Here is a 20,475-nt window from a genome sequence, read left to right on the forward strand (position 1 = left end):
TTTCTGGGGTTGAAGTGTGTGACTTGCTCAAAGTCACCCAGTGGGTTTCTATCCCTGAGTGGGGAATCGAACCCTGGCCTCCAGAGTTGTAGTCCAACACTCAAACCACTGCACTGTGCTGGCTTTCTTTATTGAAATAAGGGGTATTAATTGAATGAAATACATTACCTTCATTTCCTAAAATTTGGGTAAAATTTGGCCCTCTGGGTATTTTGGACTTCAACTCCCACAATTCCTAACAGCGTCAGGCTCTGAGTTGCTGTGTGTTTTCCGGGCTGTATGGTCATGTTCCAGAAGCATTCCATCCTGACATTTCACTCACATCTATGGCAGGCATCCTCAGAGGTTGAGAGGCCTGTTGGAAACAAGGCAATTGTGGTGATATATCTGTGAAATGTTCGGAGTGGGAGAAAGAACTCTTGTCTGCTGGAGGCAAGTGTGAATCTTGCAATTGATTATAATTCTGTTTTAAACATTTATTGTAATTTTTACATTGTTGTAATGGCATCAACTAGCTGCCTATGTTGTAAAGCCGCCTTGAGTTACCTTCGGGTTCGAGAAAGGCGAGGTAGAAATACCGTAAATAAATAAATAAATAAATAGATAACCTTGATTAGCAGATTAGCATTGAATGGCCACACAGCTTCAAAGCCTGGCCAGTTGCTGCCTGGGGATCCTTTGTTGGGGGTGTTAGCTGGCCCTGGATTTCCTGTTTTTTGAGTGTGCCTCTTTATTTGTTGTCCTGATTTTAGAGTTTTTTTAAATACTGGTAGCCAGATTTTGTTCATTTTAATGGTTACCTCCTATATAGATCACCTTGATTAGCATTGAATAGCCTTTCAACTTCAAAGCCTGGCTGGTTGCTGCCTGGGGATCCTTTGTTGGGAGGTGTTAGCTGACCCTGATTGATTCATGTCTGGAATTCCCCTATTTTTTTTTAGTGTGCCTCTATTTGCTGTCCTGATTTTAGATTTTTAAAAAATACTGGTAGCCATATTTTGTTCATTTTCATGGTGTCCTCCTAAATAGATCAGCTTGATTAGCATTGAATGGCCTTGCAGCTTCAAAGCCTGGCTGGTTGCTGCCAGGGGATCCTTTGTTGGGAGGTGTTAGCTGGCCCTGATTGATTCTTGTTTGGAATTCCCATTTTTTGAGCGTTGTTCTTAATTTACTGTCCTGATCTTAGAGTTTTTTAAAAACACTGGTAGCCAGATTTTGTTCATTTTCTCCTTTCTGTTCAAATTGTCCACATGCCTTGTGGATTTCAATGGCTTTTCTGTGTAGTCTGACAGGGTGGTTGTCCAGCATTTCTGTGGGATCTAAAGGCCAATGGATACTCCACTACAGACATCAGGAGAGCTGCAAGACCAAAAACAAGCCATGAGAGTAAAGAGAATAAATCCACCCAGAGACTATAGGTGTGTCTACACCAGGCATGGGCAAACTTGGGCCCTGCAGGTGTTTTGGACTTCAACTCCCACCATTCCTAACAGCCTCAGGCCCCTTAAGCGGCTGAGGGGGGGAATGGAAAGGGCCTGAGGCTGTTAGGAATGGTGGGAGTTGAAGTCCAAAACACCTGCAGGGCCCACGTTTGGCCACACCTGGCTCTTTGCCTTGCTTGAAGCCCCTCCTCCTTGTGTGTGAAGGGAGGCCGTCCTTCACTTCCGCCCTGAAGGCCTTCAATCCTTCCTTTTCCGGCGACTACTTCCTGGTTCCGATGGCAGGCTCCTCCCCCTTCTGCCCGCCTTAGTTCGAGCCGGTGGAAGAACCGAGAAGGGCTTCCAGGCGGAGATGGCGACGAAGGCGGGAAAGGGAGGCAAGGCCCGCCCCGAGAAAAGGTAAGGCGAGGCCTCCCAGGCCTAGTTTTCCTCCATGCCTCTGCTGTGTGCCTTCACGTCCATTTCCTGGCATGTAAGGATTTAAATGAGAGTCACCATGTCTCTGTTTGCTCTGGTGTTTGGTTCTTATTACACACTAGCCACCCCCTGCCACGCGTTGCTGTGGCCCAGTCTGTGTATATGTGTTTTGTTTGTGTATATGTGTGTGTAGAGTTGTGTATTTGTAATATGTGTTTTTTGGCATTTTAAGTCTCTTTTGCTGCGTTTTTCAGTGTTTTTATGAGTATTGGTCACTCATTGGCCCAATAAGTGTATTGTGTCCAAATTTGGTGTAAATTCGTCCAGTGGTTTTTGAGTTATGTTAATCCCACAAACGAATATTACATTTTATATGTGTACTAGCCGTCCCCTGTCACTCGTTGCTGTGGCCCTCATGGGGGTTCTGTGTGGGAGGTTTGGCCCAATTCTATCATTGGAGGGGTTCAGGATGCTCTCTGATTGTAGGTGAACTATAAATCCCAGCAACTACAACTCCCAAATGTCAAGGTCTGTTTCCCCCAAACTCCACCAGTGTTCACATTTGGGCATATCAAGTATTTGTGTAGAGTTTGGTCCAGATCCATCATTGTTTGAGTTCACAGTGATCTCTGGACGTAGGTGAACTACAACTCCAAAACCAAAGGACACTGGCCACCAAACCCTTCCAGTATTTTCTGTTGTGTGCCAAGTTTGGTTCAATTCCATCATAGGTGGGGTTCAGAATTTTCTTTTATTGTAGGTGAACTATAAATCCCAGCAACTACAACTCCTAAATGACAAAATCAATTTTTTTAGTGAAGGACATACATTGGCCTGATAGGTGTCTTGTGTCCAAATTTGGTGTCAATTAGTCCAGTGGTTTTTGAGTTATGTTAATCCCACAAACAAACATTACATTTTTATTTATATAGATAGCAGGGAAAAGAGGGTGCAGTGGGTTAGACCGCCAAGCTGCTGAATTTGCTGATTGAAAGATTGATGGTTCGAATCCAGGGAGCGTTGTGAGCTCCCACTGTTAGCCCCTAGCAGTTTGAAAACATGCAGATGTGAGATGCATGCGGTGGGAAGGTAACAGTGCTCCATGCAGTCATGCCAGCCACATGACCTTGGAGATGTCTATGGACAATGCCAGCTCTTCATCTTAGAAATTGAGATAAGCACCAACCCCCAGAGTCGGACACGACCTGACTTAATATCAGGGAAAAACCTTTACCTAAAATACATATTAAAATTTTAAAAGTATCACATTCAGTGTTGAATCACGCCATCCAAAAATCATAATCCAAGGCAGTTCCATAATCATTGCACATATTCCAGTCTATTATTGTACTGCGCTATTCTTGAAATGCCTGATCCCAGAGCCACATTTTTATTTTCCTTCTAAAGGCTAGGAGGGAAGGGGCTCATCTAATGTTGCTGGGGAAGGAGTTCCACAGTCGAGGGGCCACTACTGAAAAGGCCCTGTCTCTCATCCCCACCAGACACTCATAGACAGGGCCTCCCCAGATGACCCTAATCTCCAAGGTGGTTCATAGGGGAAAATACTTTCATATAGTTAAGCTGGATCAGAACCGTTTTGGACTTTATAGGCTAAAGCCAGCACTTTAACTTGTGCTTAGTAGCAGACTGGCAGCCAGTGGAGCTGGCGCAACAGCGGGGCTGTATGCTCCTTGTATGCCGCTTCGGTGAGCAACCTGGCTGCTGCCCGTTGGACCAGTTGAAGCTTTCTAACAGTCTTCAAAGGCAACCCAATGTAGAGTGCGTTGCGGTAATCTGTACGGGATGCAACAAGAGTGTGGACTACCATGGCCAATTATTTTATTTCTTACCCGCATCTCCTCATGGTGGGTTTAACAATTTTAGAATGTTTCTTTATGTCATTCTTATAGATGGCTTTATTATTATATGTGTTCATTGTTTATCCTGTTTTTAAAATGTTGTGAGCCATTTTGAGTCTCATTCAGGGAGAAAAGCAGGATAATAATAATAATAATAATAATAATAATAATAATAATAATAGACCTTGGCCTGCACTTAAACACAATCGGCACTGACAAGATTGCCAGCTGCAGAAGGCCACCTTACTGGGATCTGCACACATTATTTGCCAATACATCACACAGTCCTAGACATTTAGGAAGTGTCCGACGTGTGATCCAATACAACAACCAGTAGAGTGTCTGCTGTGGACTCATCTTGTTGTGTTTCTAATAATAATAATAAAAATAAAGATGATGATGGTAATAATTACTAGAACACTTGGGAAGTGTTCTACATGTCATCAAATACAAAAGCCAACATAGTGATCTTGTTTGCTGTGTACCAATCTTGTTATGTATCTAACAATAATAATAATAATAATAAATCTTTATTTGGCAACTTTCAGGAAAGTAGCAATTTTTAGTTGACTCTCAGTGTTATTGTGAATTGTTTATTACTTTCTAATAACTTTACCATCTGTAGTTTATAGTTTTTATATTAAATGTCTGATACAGTGATAAATGTTTAACGTTATCCTTTCAATAGGAAAGAATGTGAGAAAGATGCTGGTGCCGTCTCAAAGGAGGATTACTTTGTGGGGCAAGTGGCTAACAGCCTGTTTCAAAATAAACCCACAGGTTCTGGTACTCACCCGTTGTTACAACTTTTCAGTGCTCCTGCAGCTGAAACGCAGCCCATATATCTTGCTGTGCCAAAAGTAAGTGCATTTATTTTCCTAGATAGTTCCCAAATGCAAATTCAGTATCTAGGTCTGGACCATTGGATGCTTATGGGCAAAACTGCCAGGTTGTCTTTTATAGGTGGAACAGAACATTGTTCTCTGGCATGTAATAAAAGATGGTGTTCCCATTACAAGAAGCTTACCAGGCTCACACTAGGAAAGCAACCTCTATGTCAGGACAATTTAGGAGTCACAGCTTAGGTCTTCAACAGCTCACTCCTGTTCTCACAATCCCACGATGTGGGGCTTGAAACAGATGCTGTGATCTGCCTAATGGCAGAGTCGGTCTTAGAGATAGTAGCTGGAAAGTTTATCTTTTTTCATCAGGGCTGAAATCAGTGTGTATCTCCTGGATGAAATTACACTGGTTGATCTTACTACTTTAGTTAATGGCTCCATAGAGAACATCTGTAAATGACTGCTATCGCATGCTTGTGATGCTCTTGGTGCCCAGAATTTTAGCAGATTGCTTCAGTTGTTGTTTTCAAGCCATTGGAAATGGTTTTCACCCCAGTGAGCTTTTTGGCTAAGAAGTTGATTCATTTTAGAACTTTGTTGCTAAAACTATAATGCACTGTCCAAGGCTTTATGTAATACATGATTGTATTTGGGTCCTAAATACCCTAAAGATACCAGTTCTCATCTGATCTTTGAAACTATGCAGGCCCAGTCCTGATTAATATTTGGATAGGAGACCACCAATGAATACTTGATGCTTTAAACTCTACTTTAGAGGAAGGAACTAGCAAAATCGTCTCTTGAGTGTTACTTGCCCAATTCATGGGTTTGCCATAGTGGACAGGCAATGAGGCATTAGGTGTTATGTACAGAGATTGGGTAAAACCTGGGCAACTGGTTGGTATGGCGAGTTTTTCTCTCAAACCCAATTATACTGTCTCCATCTTTGCCCCATTTTTCCTTCCAGAATGTCTTTTCTTTGCAGTTTTGACTCCAGTTGATAAATCCTTTGAATGCAGTGTCTGGACTATTTATTCTGTTAGCCATATCCTCTGGCTGATAACTTGTAGTAACATCATAGAATCATAGACTTGGAAGAGACCTTGTGGGCCATCTAGTCCAACCCCCTGCCAAGAAGCAGGAAAATCGCATTCAAAGTACCCCTGGGGTCCTCCTTTATTTGTTTTTGCTCAAGGACAAGTAGTGACCCCAAATCAACTTCCTCTCCTTAAATGATTGTGGACAGGGAAAATATTAGTGCCATTCCTCACTACCTACCAAGTGTGCTATGTCTCTTAGCAGCTCTAACCAGATTTTAAGTACTCAGACCTCCATGTACTACAGCTATAGTTTCATATTTAATTGGAAGAGATATTTAACGAGAGAACATTGAATTATGGCATCGTACCGTGATAACATACGAACTAGCCTTTAATTCATGTGATATAAACAACTTACAAAGAGACTCTGCAATTCTTCCTTTATGTCAGACTTTATCCTGAATAGCAATCAACACTTTAGTAAAATACATATTTTGTGTGAAGCTCTTTTTCAGGGTTTGTGTTATGATCCAAAATCATAGGCCTTTTCTCCAGAATAATGATATAGTTACAACAAATTATTTAGTAGTTGGATAAAATGTATCGGATATCATCTGTAAGAAATTAGTTTTAACATGAGCATATAAATATCAAATGTTCAGATAGGAATGGGATGAGGGAAATTGAACGGAAGTATCCCCTATAACCATGTTTTATTTCTGCATAGTGATTTTTCTTTTAGAACAAAAGAACAAACGTTGGCTGTCCTTGAACTAACTGTTTTAAAAGTAAGCTTTTGTTTCACGAAGGAAAACAAAAAACGCAAATGTGCAGAAGAGGAAATTGCCACAAAAGTTCAGAGCTCATCTGCTCTCAATCAACCTCTGAAAAAAATGAAGAAAGTAAACAAAAAGGAACTCTCTTTAGCAGAAAAGAACCTGGCAAAGAGGTAAATTAACCACTCTATCTTGACTGGCCTCCATTTCAGCATCTTTGGGTCAGCACAGAGATACCAACATTCTTTTAAATTAAGTTGAGAGTGTTTGGAAATAACATTTCTTTTTCTGCTAGAGACTGATAACCAGAAAACATTTTGTAATATTTTAAAGAAAACTAGTTTTGTAGAAGTGAATGCACACTTTCTTAGAAAGAGTTGATGATCAAGAACAAATAAGGGCATAAGAAATGAATTGGCTTTTTGAATTTACCCCAATGGATGTCTGTTTCAGAAGTATATTGGATAATCCCAGGAAAGTGTATATAGGAATGTACACTTGATGTAGTTTTATTTCTTTTTCTCAAATGTTTTTTTTCACTGCTTGTTGTTTGAATGACACTACTTGTGTGCTTTTTATATTGTTGTTTTCAGTCTGTCTAGCAACGTTTTATGACTAAGTGAATTGAAAATCTATTATTTTTATTACTATTAAAAAAACTTGCTATTATCCCCTGTTCATTAAAGGGAGTGTGCTTTGGAGCAAGCAGATGAAGAAGAAGAGAAAAAAGACACAAAATTGAAACAAAAGCCGAAAAATAGTCGACCGGTTACTAAGTATCCTTCAGCTTCAGATGACAATGTTGGAAGAAAACAATGGAAAACAGGAATCCACAAGGCTGAGGAAATGCTCAAAAATAAGAGGACTGTTTTTGTGGGAAACTTACCTGTTAGTTGCACAGAACAAGTGAGTGACTAATTGTTGAATTGTTCACACGACACTACTCTCTGTTTGAGTTTGTGGTTCCAAGAACTCTTTCTATTTACTTAACATATTTATAGATTTTGTTTCCACAGAGTTAAAATTATCACCCTCACTGACCCTCACCCTCAGGAATTGTATTTTTACAGGAATTGTAACTTGGTCTAAGATGTACCGAGTTGCTCAAGGTTATTCAATGAACTTTGTGATGAAGCAAAAACAAAAACCTATTGAAAGCTTAGGAAAATTCTGCTCTCTTTTTGGACTAGAATTCCCATCATGCGTCAATCAGCATAGCTGCTGGACATACTGGCTGAGACATTCTGGGAGATGTTGTCCAAACATAACCTTTCTTATTTCTAAATCAGAATCACCTCAGTGCTGATCCAACACTTCCCAAACTAGATGATTATTAGGTCCCTGTGAACTCTGAAATTGTGTTGGGTGCAACTGAAAATGGCAATACAAGTAGTCAAATCGTTGTACAAAAGCCTAAGCAAGAAGTGAAGGTACCATCACCAGGGGCTTTGAGGGAAGGGGCAGCTTTTGTTTCTCCTGTTGCCTCTGGCTCAGCTCCTGTGGACTCACTTTTGGCAGAACTGAGGCCCTGACTCTGCAGCTCAAGGTCAGCAACAACACCTGCTTGCCCCAGAGGCTGGGGCATAAAAGGAACCATGCCTGCAGGGCCTCAGGCCTAAGCAAGAACTGAAGGTACCATCACCAGGGGCTTTGATGGAAGGGGCAGCGTTTATTTCCCTTGCTGCCTCTGGCTCAGCTTCTAGGGATTCACTCATCTTCTGGGGACCACTTGGTGCTTCTGGACTCTATCTTGACTGGCCTCTATTTCAGCATCCTTGGGTCAGCACAGAGATACCAACATTTGTTTCTTCTAGTCATGGCCCTTGATTCACCTGAGCCCTCTCTTGAGTGAACACTGCCACCCTGGTTTGGCATCTCATTCTTCCCCTGATGGAACATCTGCTCTGTTAAAACTATTTTAATATGTTTTATAGCATTTATGTTTTGTTTTATAATTTGATATGTTATATTTATTATTTTTGTTGTACTCATTGCATTTATGTTTTAATTGTTTTATAATTTGATATTATATTATTTGTTGTATGATGCGCATTGAATGTTGCCATAATCTGTAAACTGCTCTGAGTCCCCTTCGGGGTTGAAAAGAGCAGGGTATAAATACAGTGAATAATAATAAAAATAATAATAATAAGGTGGACAAGGTGCCGGCCATGGGCTATACTTTGCTGCCAACCCCCAAGCTTTCCTGCTCCCACATCAAATTGTATGCTCACTCTCATCAATAACATTTTAATTTTAAAAGCCTCATGTCTTCTAGTGCATTGCTTCTTTAACTCTGGGTCCTGACCCCAAATGGAATCCACTTTAACTCAGTGTTGGGGTCCCAAAAAATTGGCAACAGTAAAAGGTTTCTATGTGCCAACTATACATTTACACAATTCTGTTAGCAAGCAAGGTGTAATTTTGATAGAGACCTCTGCAGAAAATGCTTCAGCTCTACCCTGGAAAAAGGAAAATCAGTCTTAGGAAACATTTATACCTATTTTATATACTTATTTACCTGCGGTCATGTACAAATTTCTCAGGTAGAAAGGGGTTGTGACTGGAAAAAGTATAAGAGCCCCTGTTGTCGTGGGTATGCTGGCTCATTTTGTTTTTCGGCTTAGTCCAGTTGTTAAGGCAGAGCAGGTTAAACTGCTGAGCTGCTGAACTTGCTGACCGAAAGATTAGCAGTTTGAATCTGCTGTTAGGCCCAGTTTCTACAGTAATCCTGCTGTTAGGCCCAGTTTCTGCCAACCTAGCAGTTCGAAAACATGCAAATGTGAGTAGATCAATAGGTAGATCAGCGGGAAGGTGACTTCATTCCATGCAGTCATGTGGCCAGCATGACCTTGGAAATGTCGACAGACAACTCCGGCTTTTCGGCTTGGAAATGGAGATGAGCACCACCCCCAGAGTCGGACACAACTAGACTTAATGTCAGGGGGACACCTTTACCAGTTGTTACAGACTCAGGCTTGATCTACACTGACATATAATCCAGATTATCTGCATCACCATATAATCAGATTCAAAGCAGATAATCTGAATTTCATTGGCAGTGTACATGGGGCCTCAGGAAGTGCTTGTCTACAAAACTAGAAATAACTTCTCATGAATTTCATTTTGGGGGAAACAGGTCCCTTCAAGCCTAAAGCATTTCTGAAGTTTTTGACCTGTGCTCTTAGAGTGCACAACAGGAGTATAAAAGTGATTTTAAAACTTGTGATCCCTATGGGGATCTGGTGCTTCCATCTTTGGTCTGCTGGGACCATGTGTATTTCCTGGAGGTCCAAGTTAATCACACCCATTCATATAAGTATGTATCCCTCGATTTCACTGGAATTTTATTCTGAATAAAAAGGTTTAGAGAATATTAGTTTTCTAATGGCAACTTTGACCTACATTTAAATGTTCTTGTAATGATTTTATTTATTTTAACACAAGGATATATAGTTTAGCTATGAAGAAGCCAAGGTTATTGAGCTTGTTTCTAGTAGTGAAGAAACAATTATTTTCTAGATGGGCTTACTTTTTTGTGTTTTTTATACTGAATTATAAACCAAGCAGAACCTACAGGCGACACTGGAATTCCATTCATTCTGCTTAGATGAAATATTTGCTTCCATTTAGATTAAATATGTGCTTCTATTTACTTTGAATACTTGGTGTATTTGCATTGACAAATTAATCCAAACATTTATTTGAATTTAGATGCTGAAGTCATTTTTCAGAGAATATGGACAAATTGAATCAATCCGTTTCCGTTCCCTGGTAAGTTTCTTTTTGTGTTCACTGCATGATTGCTCGCTGGAAAACAGTGTTAAATCACAGGACAGGGACCATATTTTATGTACGGTCAGCCTTCTACATTTGTGGGCTTAACTTTTGTCAATTCTATTATTATCAAATCTGTTTGATGCTATTTTTGGGTTCTCCAGTACTATTTTGTGTCAACTTCACACCAGAAATCATGTTGGAGGACCTAGAGATTCCTAAGGATAACATTTCTATAGGCATCTGTAGATCCCCCAGCATAATTCTGTGGTCAGCTTCTAGCAGAGGTTGGCCATCGGGTTGCCCTGGAGGGCCTTCAAATTCTTATAGAAGTGTTCTTTCATCAATAGTCATAGTAGTAGTAACAAGGTGGAAGAGATAGAGGAGAAGAATGAATTTTCTACTTTAATTGGGGAGGTTGTATTGGACTCCTGACTGCAGTGAATTTTGATGGCTGTCTGTATTGTGTTTTGGGTTGAGTTTCTAATCAGGACAGAATTAGGTTACCACATACCTTTCTAAACCGTTTGTGCATAGTAGAGGAAGGATCTGAAGTGGTATGATATTCAGCAACATGAGTCTGCCTGTTTTCCAGTTGGAAAGACTTAAACAGGAATTTTGCATACTGTTGACTTTGGAAAGCTGATCTGAATGAACAGTTGGGCTCTGTTAATAAACAGTTATGTATTCTAATCCAATGCTACTCAGAGTGGCAACCCATGGACTGATGCTACCCTCGATTGCTGATCTGTGGAGAGTTTCCAAAAAAGAAGGAAACATTTCTAATCAATGGACACTGATATAGTATTAGTCCTGACACATTTTTAAAAATACCAGTCTTCCATGTCAGATATACAGAGAGGCACTCATTTAATCTGTCCCCTAAATATTTTGTAAGAATCCCAATTTTATATTAATTGGGTATATAGCAAACCTGAAAACCTCATAAATTTATTTATTTATTTTGGACATTTGTATCCTGTCCTGTTTCGACCTCCGCAGAGGCACTCGGGGCGGCTAACAATTGGCACACCATGGTGCCCACAACCAAAAGCATAAATCTATAATTTAAGTAAAAACAATTTAAAAACAGTATAAAAACATTCAAATAGTCGCCGATTTAAGTCATCTTCCTAAAATCCAATTGTCCCTTTTTGTAAGGCCATTGTCCGGTCATGAGAAATTTAAAATAGTCATAATATGTATAGTTGAACAAAATCCATTATCTAACAAACCCTTTTCTCCTTAAGATTCCATCAGAGGATACTGTCTCAAGGAAACTGGCAGCCATAAAGTAAGTCATGTAGTTTACATGCTTCCTTTTGGAGATTTATTTATTTCTCGCATTCCTATCCCGTCCTTCTCACCTCCGAAGAGGGACTCAGGACAGCTTACATTAGGCAGTCATTACAAAAGGGGAAAACACTTGTTTTGTTCAGCAGTTTAAATCACTGTCTTTTTAGTTAATTACATTTTTTTGCTTAGTGTTTGTGAAAATGGCAGCTAGTATGTTTGCTTGCCATCCTGCCTTACAGTCTTAGATGTCTGTAGTTATCAACTGATTCAGGGCCGGGAAAAGTGTAACACTATGAATAGTTAAATCAGTATGGTGAAGTCATTGACTAAAGAGAGTTAGCCAGTCAGAAAGCCTGAAGATGCTAATCTGGCTTCCCCATTATCTTGAAATACTTCTGTTTACCTCTGTAGTTGTCAAAATGGTGACAGAAAATAATGTCATTTTACTTCTGATTGCCATTTTGATGGAATTACGGAGGAGAGGAGTTATTGGAGGTCACTGTGTGTGAAGAATCTGGAAGAATCTGGTTCCCTGCTCCCCCTACACTCACACTGCAGATCAAGGGAAACCAACCAAAATTGTGTGTAGAGAATCTCTTTTATTTCAACTTCCTCTGAATTGGATACTCGTTTCAAATCAATTGATTTTTTTGTGTCAAAAGCGACTTGAGAAACTTCAAGTCACTTCTGGTGTGAGAATTGAGCATCTGTAAGGACGTTGCCCAGGGAATGCCTGAATGTTTTATGTTTTATCATCCTGTGGGAGGCTTCTCTCATGTTTCTGCATGGGAAGCTAGAGCTGAGACAGGAGCTCACCCTGCTCCCCAGATTCGAACCACCAACTGTCGGTCAGCAGTCCTGCCGGCACAAAGGTTTAACCCCTTGCACCACCGTAATTTAATACATTTAATAAGTTTATTTGGTTGTGTAAACTCTTCAAAGACATATGATGCCATCTGATCTTGGAAACAAAGCAGGGTAAGCCATGGTCAGTTCTTGGATGGAAGGTCACCAAAATACCAAGTGTTGTAGATTGTATTTCAGTGGAAAGAACTGCAACGCCGCCTCAGTATTGCTTGCTGAAGAAAACCATATGAAATTCATGGGTTTGCTATAAGTCAGCAAGCAATTTGAAGACACACAGACATACATAATTTTGTTATCACTAAATAGCCTAACAGTTCTGGAGCAAAGTAGAAATTAAAGAATTAAAGTTGTTCTGTAGTTTATTGCATCATCATCCTAACTGAAAAAGATAGAATGCCCTACTGCCCCATAGAGTTGGCTAGAGTTGAGGTAGATAAACGCCCCCTAAGATATTTCCTGAAAAACTGACCTGTGTTTTAGATGGAAGGATAAACGGATGCTGTTGTCCAAGTTGACTATCCTTTCTCTGAAATACTTAGGACCAGAGGTGTTTTGGCTTTTAGTGTTTTTCAGATTTTGGAATACCTATTTTTGCATATATGTACACAATGAGATTTCTTGTAGATGGACCCCAAGTCTAAATATTAAATTTATTTATATTTCATACACACATAGCCTGAAGACAGTTTTTACAACATTTTAAAACAAAAATTTCACTATCTACGTCACCCATGTGTCCAATTTTGGAATTTGAAATATTTTGGAACTATACATAAGTAATGCTTAATATGTGTTAGGACAAACTGATAAATGTTTGGGGTCAAGAAAGTATATGGTCCCCTAATGGTGCAGCAGGTTAAACCACTGAGCTGCTGAACTTGCTGACCGAAAGGTTGGCGGTTCAAACCAGGGGAGCGGGATGAGGTCCCGCTGCTAGGTCCAGCTTCCTCCAAGCTAGCAGTTCAAAAACATGCAAATGTGAGTAGATCAGTAGGTACCACTTCTTCAGAAAGGTAATGGCACTCCATGCAGTCATGCCAGCCACATGACCTTGGAGGTGTCTACAGACAACACTGGCTCCTTAGCTTGAAAATTGAGATGAGCATCACTCTCCAGAGTCGGACCCGATTAGACTTAATGTCAAGGGGAAACATTTACCTACCTAGTGTATATTATAGCACTACATACTATTCTTGAAGTCAAACTGGAATAATTTCTATCCAGACATGAGAGAAGACCATTGCATCAGTCAGTAGATTAGTTCAGTCAAATGCTGCAGCATTTGTCTGCTGTGCATGGAATATCCTATACCAGGGGTCCCCAAACTACGGCCCGCAGGCCGTATGCGGCCCGCCAAGGGCCTTTATCCAGCCCGCGCGGCCTGTCCTGGCCTGTCCAAAGCCCCTCGCCGCCGCCGCCAATGGCGTCTGCTCTGCTGTGCTTCTCCCTCCACAGGCTTCTCCTTCCACACGGGATGGAGAAGCCTGTGGAGGGAGAAGCGCTCTCTGCTCTCCCGCGGAGAACAGAGAGCACAGCAGAGCGGGCGCCATTCCTCTGTAACAGAAAATCCCTGGTGGTGCGAATGGTGGAGGGGGTGCCGGGTGGGCGTGGCCAGGTGTCCGGGCCAGGGAAGCCAGCATCGCTTGGCCACGCCCACCCGGCGCCGCCTCCACCATTCGCGCCACCAGGGATTTTCTGTGGTAGAGCAATGGCGCCCGCTCTGCTGCGCTTCTCCCTCCACAGGCTTCTCCATCCCGTGTGGAAGGAGAAGCCTGTGGAGGGAGAAGTGCAGCAGAGCGGACGCCATTCCTCTGTAACAGACGATCCCTGGTGGCAAGGAAGGCGTGCGCAAATGGTGGAGGCGGCGCCGGGTGGGCGTGGCCAAGCGATGCTGGCTTCCCTGGCCTGGAAGCCTGGCCACGCCCACCCGGCACCTCCTCCACCATTTGCGCACGCCTTCCTTGCCGCCAGGGATCATCTGTTACAGAGGAATGAATGGCGTCCATTCTGCTGCGCTCTCTGTTCTCCGTGGGAGAGCAGAGAGCGCTTCTCCCTCCACAGGCTTCTCCATCCCGCGCTGCTCTGGAAAGGTTTGGCCCAATTCTATTGTTGATGAGGTTCAGAATGCTCTGTGATTGTAGGTGAACTACAAATCCCAGCAACTACAACTCGCAAATGTCAAGATTCTATTTCCCCCATACTCCACCAGTGTTCACATTTGGGCATATGGAATATTCGTGCCAAGTCTGGGCCAGATCTTTCATTGAATCCACAGTGATTTATGGAGGCAGGTGAACTACAACTCCAAAACTCAAGGTCAATGCCCACCAAACCCTTCCAGTATTTTCTGTTGTTCATGGGAGTTCTGTGTACCAAGACTGGTTCAATTCCATCATTGGTGGAGTTTAGAATGCTCTTTGATTGCAGGTGAACTATAAATCCCAGCAAATACAACCCCCAAATGGCACCAGTGTTCACATTTGGGCATATTGAGTATCAGTGCCAAGTTTGGTCCAGATCCATCCTTGTTTGAGTCCACAGTGATCTCTGGATGCAGGTGAACTACAACTCTAAAACCAAAGGACACTGCCTACCAAACCCTTCCAGTATTTTCTGTTGGTCATGGGAGAACTGTGTGCTAAGTTTGGTTCAGTTCCATTGTTGATGGGGTTCAGAATGTTCTTTGATTATAGGTAAACTATAAATCCCAGCAACTACAACTCCCAAATGAAAAAAATCAATTTTTTTAATTTATTTATTATTTATTTATTAATGCGCTTGTATACCGCTAATATCTCAGCCTAAATCGGCGACTCTTTGCGGTTTTAGTGAAGGACATACATTGGGTTGTTAGGTATCCAGTGGTTTTTGAGTTCTGTTAATCCCACAAACGAACATTACATTTTTATTTATATAGATTTATTTCCTATATTTATACCCTGCCCTTCTCCCCCTGAAAGGGGACTCATGCTTACATATTTCAAAAACCACTTTCAAAAAGACAGAAAATAGAATGCTTTCCTCATTTTAATTGGAACTATTTTATCTCCAGAAATGCTAAAACCATGCTTTATGTTCAGATTGTAACAATAAAAATACATCATGCATATCAGATATTTACATTACAATTCATAACAGTAGCAAAATAGGACATATGCAGTGTGCATAGGAATTTGGTCATCATTTTTTTAAAAAAAACTATAGTCCGGCCCTCCAACGGTCTGGGGGACAGTAATCCGGCCCCTCGTTTAAAAAGTTTGAGGACCCCTGTCCTATACTATACTGTTCTTTTGGTTCCTTTTAAGAAAGCCTGTACAGGCCAGAAAGGCTTAAACCTTTACCTTGACCTTAATGCTTAATCTGTGTTAGGACAAACTGATAAGAAATGTTTGGGGTCAAAAAAGTATAGGACTGGTATGTTCTTTAGAAAGTATGCTGTGTCACATTGAATGCAATAGATTTTCCTCCTGAGAAACTGTTTTGAGAATTGTGGTGTAATAAATTCTGTTACTAAAAGTATACATGTAATTTCAGTTAAATCTAAAATAAATCCTTTTATCTTTTTCAGGCGAATGTTGCATCCTAATAGGAAGTACATTAATGCTTACATCGTTTTCAAGGAGGAACACGCAGCTAATGATGCTTTAAAATGGTATTTTTAAAAAAAATACTACTTTTGTTTGATTTCAGGATGTATATTTAATTATTAAAATCTTACTTAAATAATACTAATCGTAATCTGTATATCTTTGATGTGCCAACTAAAGAAAATGCAAATGACTGTTTTTTTCCTTTACCTCATCCCCCCCCCTTTTTTTTTTTGGCTTTAATAGTAATGGCACTGAATTTTGCAGTGGATTCCACATCAGAGTTGACCTTGCTTCAAAATCCACTTGTGTGAGTAATTCAAATGGTGTAGGGTTTTTCCCCCTTCATCTCTTCCTTTAAGTTATTGATTCAAATCTTTTGTTGCTTTTTTTACAGCATGATAACAAGAGATCAGTATTTGTGGGCAATTTCCCTTATGGTAGGTGAAATTTTGCACTATTCTTTTCAGACAAGAGTAACCTCTTCTACCAGGAAAGCGATTCTTTTTATCTTTTTGCTGACAAGTGGATTTAGAACGTGTAGAAAGTTATCAGTAATGTACACAGACTCTAATGTTAATTGAGAACTATGTATTTTACTTCTCAGTGACATTCATTACCTATTGTGACAGCTTTGGAGAACATGATGGGCTGGTTCATATATTGGCCTGTTAGGATGATGTCCAACTCTCTTTGGGGATGGAGCAAAGGAGGGTATAGTCATCACCAATTCCTGCCCCCCCCCCCCCTTCCAGGCAGCTATCAAACACTGGGAAGGTCTGCTGCTACTCGCTCTTATCAGAGGGAAGGGGAACGCAGTTCAGACCATGAGGACGCAGCTACTCTGGGATCCATTCTTTGGTGCACTCCATTTGTGGGTGCAGTCTTATTTCTCCCACACTTCCAACTCAGCCCAGCTGCTATTTCATTGTCCAGACTGCTTACTTACAATTCAGACAAGAGGAGTTGCTGGTGCCTACCTCACATTTGGCAAGCACTAGCAGCTCTTCTTGTAAGTCTTGGCCTGAAGGAAACTGCATTTTCTATTTTTCCCTGTTCTCATTGCAGCTGGGAGGGGAAGTTCTTATACTTTAATTTAATTTTCACCAGTTCTTGGCTTGTTACACACAAAATATTGACAATGCAAACACAAAATTATTTGTATGCATTGCAATGAACGTTTCTAGTGTAAGGACGAAAATGTGTGGTTTTTCACAGATGTTGTTGGGAAGGCTACACATTCTTCCTTCAAGTTGTTTTAGACAGTGATTATTAGTTCAGATATATGAAAAAGTTAGAAGTCAAAGACAAGGGAACCTAAATACAAATAGAACATCTGCTGACCTAATGGGGAATAAGGAATATGTGTATCCAGGGCTTTGCTCAGGTTTAAGGAAGCTCCTATATGTAATACTACATCATGCTTAAGATTTGCACTGTTGCAAAAGTTCAGATATTAAGATAGTCATTGCAGATTGTAAATTTGTCTTCCATTTAAATTGAAAATAAAAATATTGAGTGAGGTGTTGTATTTTTCACGGCCAGAATCACTGGGATGTTGTGCAGTTTCTGGGCTGTATGGCGATGTTGTAACCGCACTTTATCATGATGTTTCACCTGCATCTTCAGGGGATCCTCTGAAAATGTCAGCCACAGATGCAGGCTAAATCTCAGGAGAAAATACTGCTAAAACATGGCCATACAGCCCAGAAACTGCACAACATCCCAGTGATTCTGGCCGTGAAAGCCTTAGACAATACATTGAACAAAAATATTCAGAATTTTTGTCATGCACCTGGAGATTATTATGACTTAATATCAGCATACACTTCTATCCTCTGTTTGCTTACAGCTATTGATGATGAAACTGTAAGAAGCCATTTCTCTCAATGTGGAAATGTAATGGGTGTACGAATTGTGAGAGATAAGCGCACAGGCATTGGCAAAGGATTTGGCTATGTTCTATTTGAGGTATGTTGATTCTGATGACAAAAACTTACTGGGACATTATATTCATGCCAAATACATTGGGTGCTTACTGAAGTGAGGTGAGTGAATTTAACAGCAACAGAAATGCAGTGTTAAAACCATAGTTTATTATTGAAATGTTGAGGTGTTCTTCATTATTAGGATTTAATGAGTGGATTATTTTAAGGCCTTCTTGGCCATCACTCTATCATCCACATGATGCACTATTCTCCAGTAATTTCATTGCATAACACCTCCCTTACAATTACTTACCAAATAATGCTTAGTAACATGGCAGCAGGAAAACAGGAAGACTGTATTCCAAGTGGATATAGTCAATCAGGGAAGCAATAAACCCTGAGTCTGCAAGACCTGAAAATTGGATGGGATGACTTGAAAGTCTCTTATTAAAACTACCCCAACAGCTTTGTGACAAAGCAAAGGGAGGACAATAAGACCAGGCTTCCATGTACTCTTGAGACCTGATATGGAGAGTTTGGAGATCCACCAGAGCAGGTAATCAGCACTTGAGAGGGCACATGGGGGAAGGGGTCCCATGTCCTTACCTCCCACAGTGGTTGTTAACCTATAGCTATAAATGCAAACTATAACTAAATTATGGGATAGGCCTGACATACAGGTGCACAATTTCATTCATTCATTCATTTAATATTCTCTCTTTCTCCCAGCCCAGGGCTTAGGGCAACTGAAGTACAGTTAAAACACATTTGTACAATAGGTTTTTTTAAAAAAAAAACCCTCTACACCAATTTTATAAAACAGTGTCAAAACAATTAGAATAATAAAATAACAGTTGGAAAGAGACCACATGGGCCATCTAGTCCAACCCCCTTCCCATGCAGGAAAAGCACATTAAAGGCTCTCTCTATTCCAACAATATGTGAACCTAAGACCTGCCTTAAAAAGAAGGTATTTGTCTCCTGGCAGAAAGAGAACAGAGAGGCCAACCCAACCACCCATGGAAGTTCTAAACCTTGGAGGAGTATCTCCAGCATATTTACCAAATCTACTGTAATTGATAACTTTATGATGTTATGTAGCTTTCAAAGAAATAGCCATACTAATCTGTTGCAATGGAAAAAGGGGGGAGGAGAGAAAAACAGTCTTTAGCAACATTCTACAGACTGATTTTTGTTTTAACACAAGCTTTTGTGGTTCATTTCTTCAGATACAATGCAATTATTTTAAAACCTCAGGTTATTAAGTGAAACGATAGAATTGTGAGGGGAGGAATAGAATGTGACAAGATTCAGAATGCTCATCCCAGATCTTCATTGAGCTATGTGTGAAGATACAGGTCTTTATCATTGCTTTCACCTGAATTTGTACCCTGATAAGAACTTTTTTGCTGATCTGTTATGCTTGGTTGTGATGTTGTTGTAATGTTATTGTTGAGTGTCTCTTAAGCTACAAAGAAATATGCATGGCTCAAATATGATTTGAATGCTTAACTCGAAATGATGTCATTTCCTACTTAACCATTTAATTTTCCTTAAAGACTACAGATGCTGTACACCTTGCCCTGAAACTAAACAATGCTGAACTGGAAGGAAGAAAGCTACGAGTAAAACGTTGTGTTGAGGGTGAAAAAACACAACATAAAAGCCCACATAACAAAGCAAAAAGCCCCATTGGACTTAAGTATACAAAGGCAACTTCACTGAAAAATACAAAAGGATCCTCTAGTAATACATTTGTTGGTGAAAAAGCCGACCCACTGAAAAAGAGCAAAAAATCAAAAACAAAAAACAATATGAAGAAAAAATTGAAAAAAGCAAAATGAAACTTTTGAAGTTTTAATTATATTTTAAATAAATATTATTTCATACTTAAGTCTGTTGACATATTTTGTCTTCATAGTTTTGAGATATAACTTGATTAATGTATATTAAGAAGTAAGTGATAAAATAAATTCTACAAAATAGGCCATAACAGTTTTATTACTTTTTCGCCTATTATAGTGGGGAGACCATCCACTGCCGGCGGGGGTGGGGGGAGCTTTATTAATGTTTCCCTTAGGAAGGATTCCTTTGTCATTAATCAGTCATCGCCTTCCAAACACACGTTAATTTTCTGAAATCTAAAACTTGATAATTATAAGTTGCATGTATTTAAATGAGATGCGTTTCTTTTGGAGAGTGGTAGGGAAGAGTGCGAAGTGCTAGAGTCCAAATAGTTAATAACAGCTGCTTGCTTTTTCTTTCCAAACGTTATTTGCTTCTTCGTTGTATAAACAGCTTTTGGAAGTTACTGGATTATTATATGGCAGCATAGTTCCAGCTTCCATGTATTCTTTTCCTTTGTTGCTATCACTAAACAAGTATGGCATATATCAGCAATGATAGTTGACAAAGAGAAGTTATGATCGGGTTGCTGTGAGTTTTCCAGGCTTCATGGTCATGTTCCAGAAACATTCTCTCCTGACATTTCTCCTGCATCTATGGCAGGCATCCTCAGAGATTGTGAAGTCTGTTGGAAATTAAGCTAGTGGGATTTATATATCTGTGGAATGTCCAGGGTGGGAGAAAGAACTCTTGTCATCAGGAGAAAATGCCTTTAGAACATGGCCATATATCCTGAAAAAAC

General features: G+C 40.3%; 1 protein-coding gene across 1 annotated transcript; it reads left to right on the forward strand.

The window, feature by feature from the left end:
• Nucleotides 1-1,705: 1,705 nt before the first annotated feature.
• Nucleotides 1,706-19,722, forward strand: RBM34 (RNA binding motif protein 34). Its single transcript, XM_060753844.2, has 11 exons — nucleotides 1,706-1,838; nucleotides 4,404-4,575; nucleotides 6,407-6,546; nucleotides 7,060-7,279; nucleotides 10,088-10,147; nucleotides 11,401-11,444; nucleotides 15,882-15,965; nucleotides 16,147-16,210; nucleotides 16,298-16,340; nucleotides 17,753-17,871; nucleotides 19,388-19,722. Exons 1-11 carry the CDS (start codon nucleotides 1,792-1,794, stop codon nucleotides 19,670-19,672), a joined length of 1,278 nt encoding a protein of 425 aa, XP_060609827.2. The 5' UTR covers nucleotides 1,706-1,791; the 3' UTR covers nucleotides 19,673-19,722.
• Nucleotides 19,723-20,475: the final 753 nt, after the last annotated feature.

Source organism: Anolis sagrei, chromosome 1, assembly GCF_037176765.1.
Source record: "Anolis sagrei isolate rAnoSag1 chromosome 1, rAnoSag1.mat, whole genome shotgun sequence".
In the NCBI taxonomy this organism is placed as follows: domain Eukaryota; kingdom Metazoa; phylum Chordata; class Lepidosauria; order Squamata; family Dactyloidae; genus Anolis; species Anolis sagrei.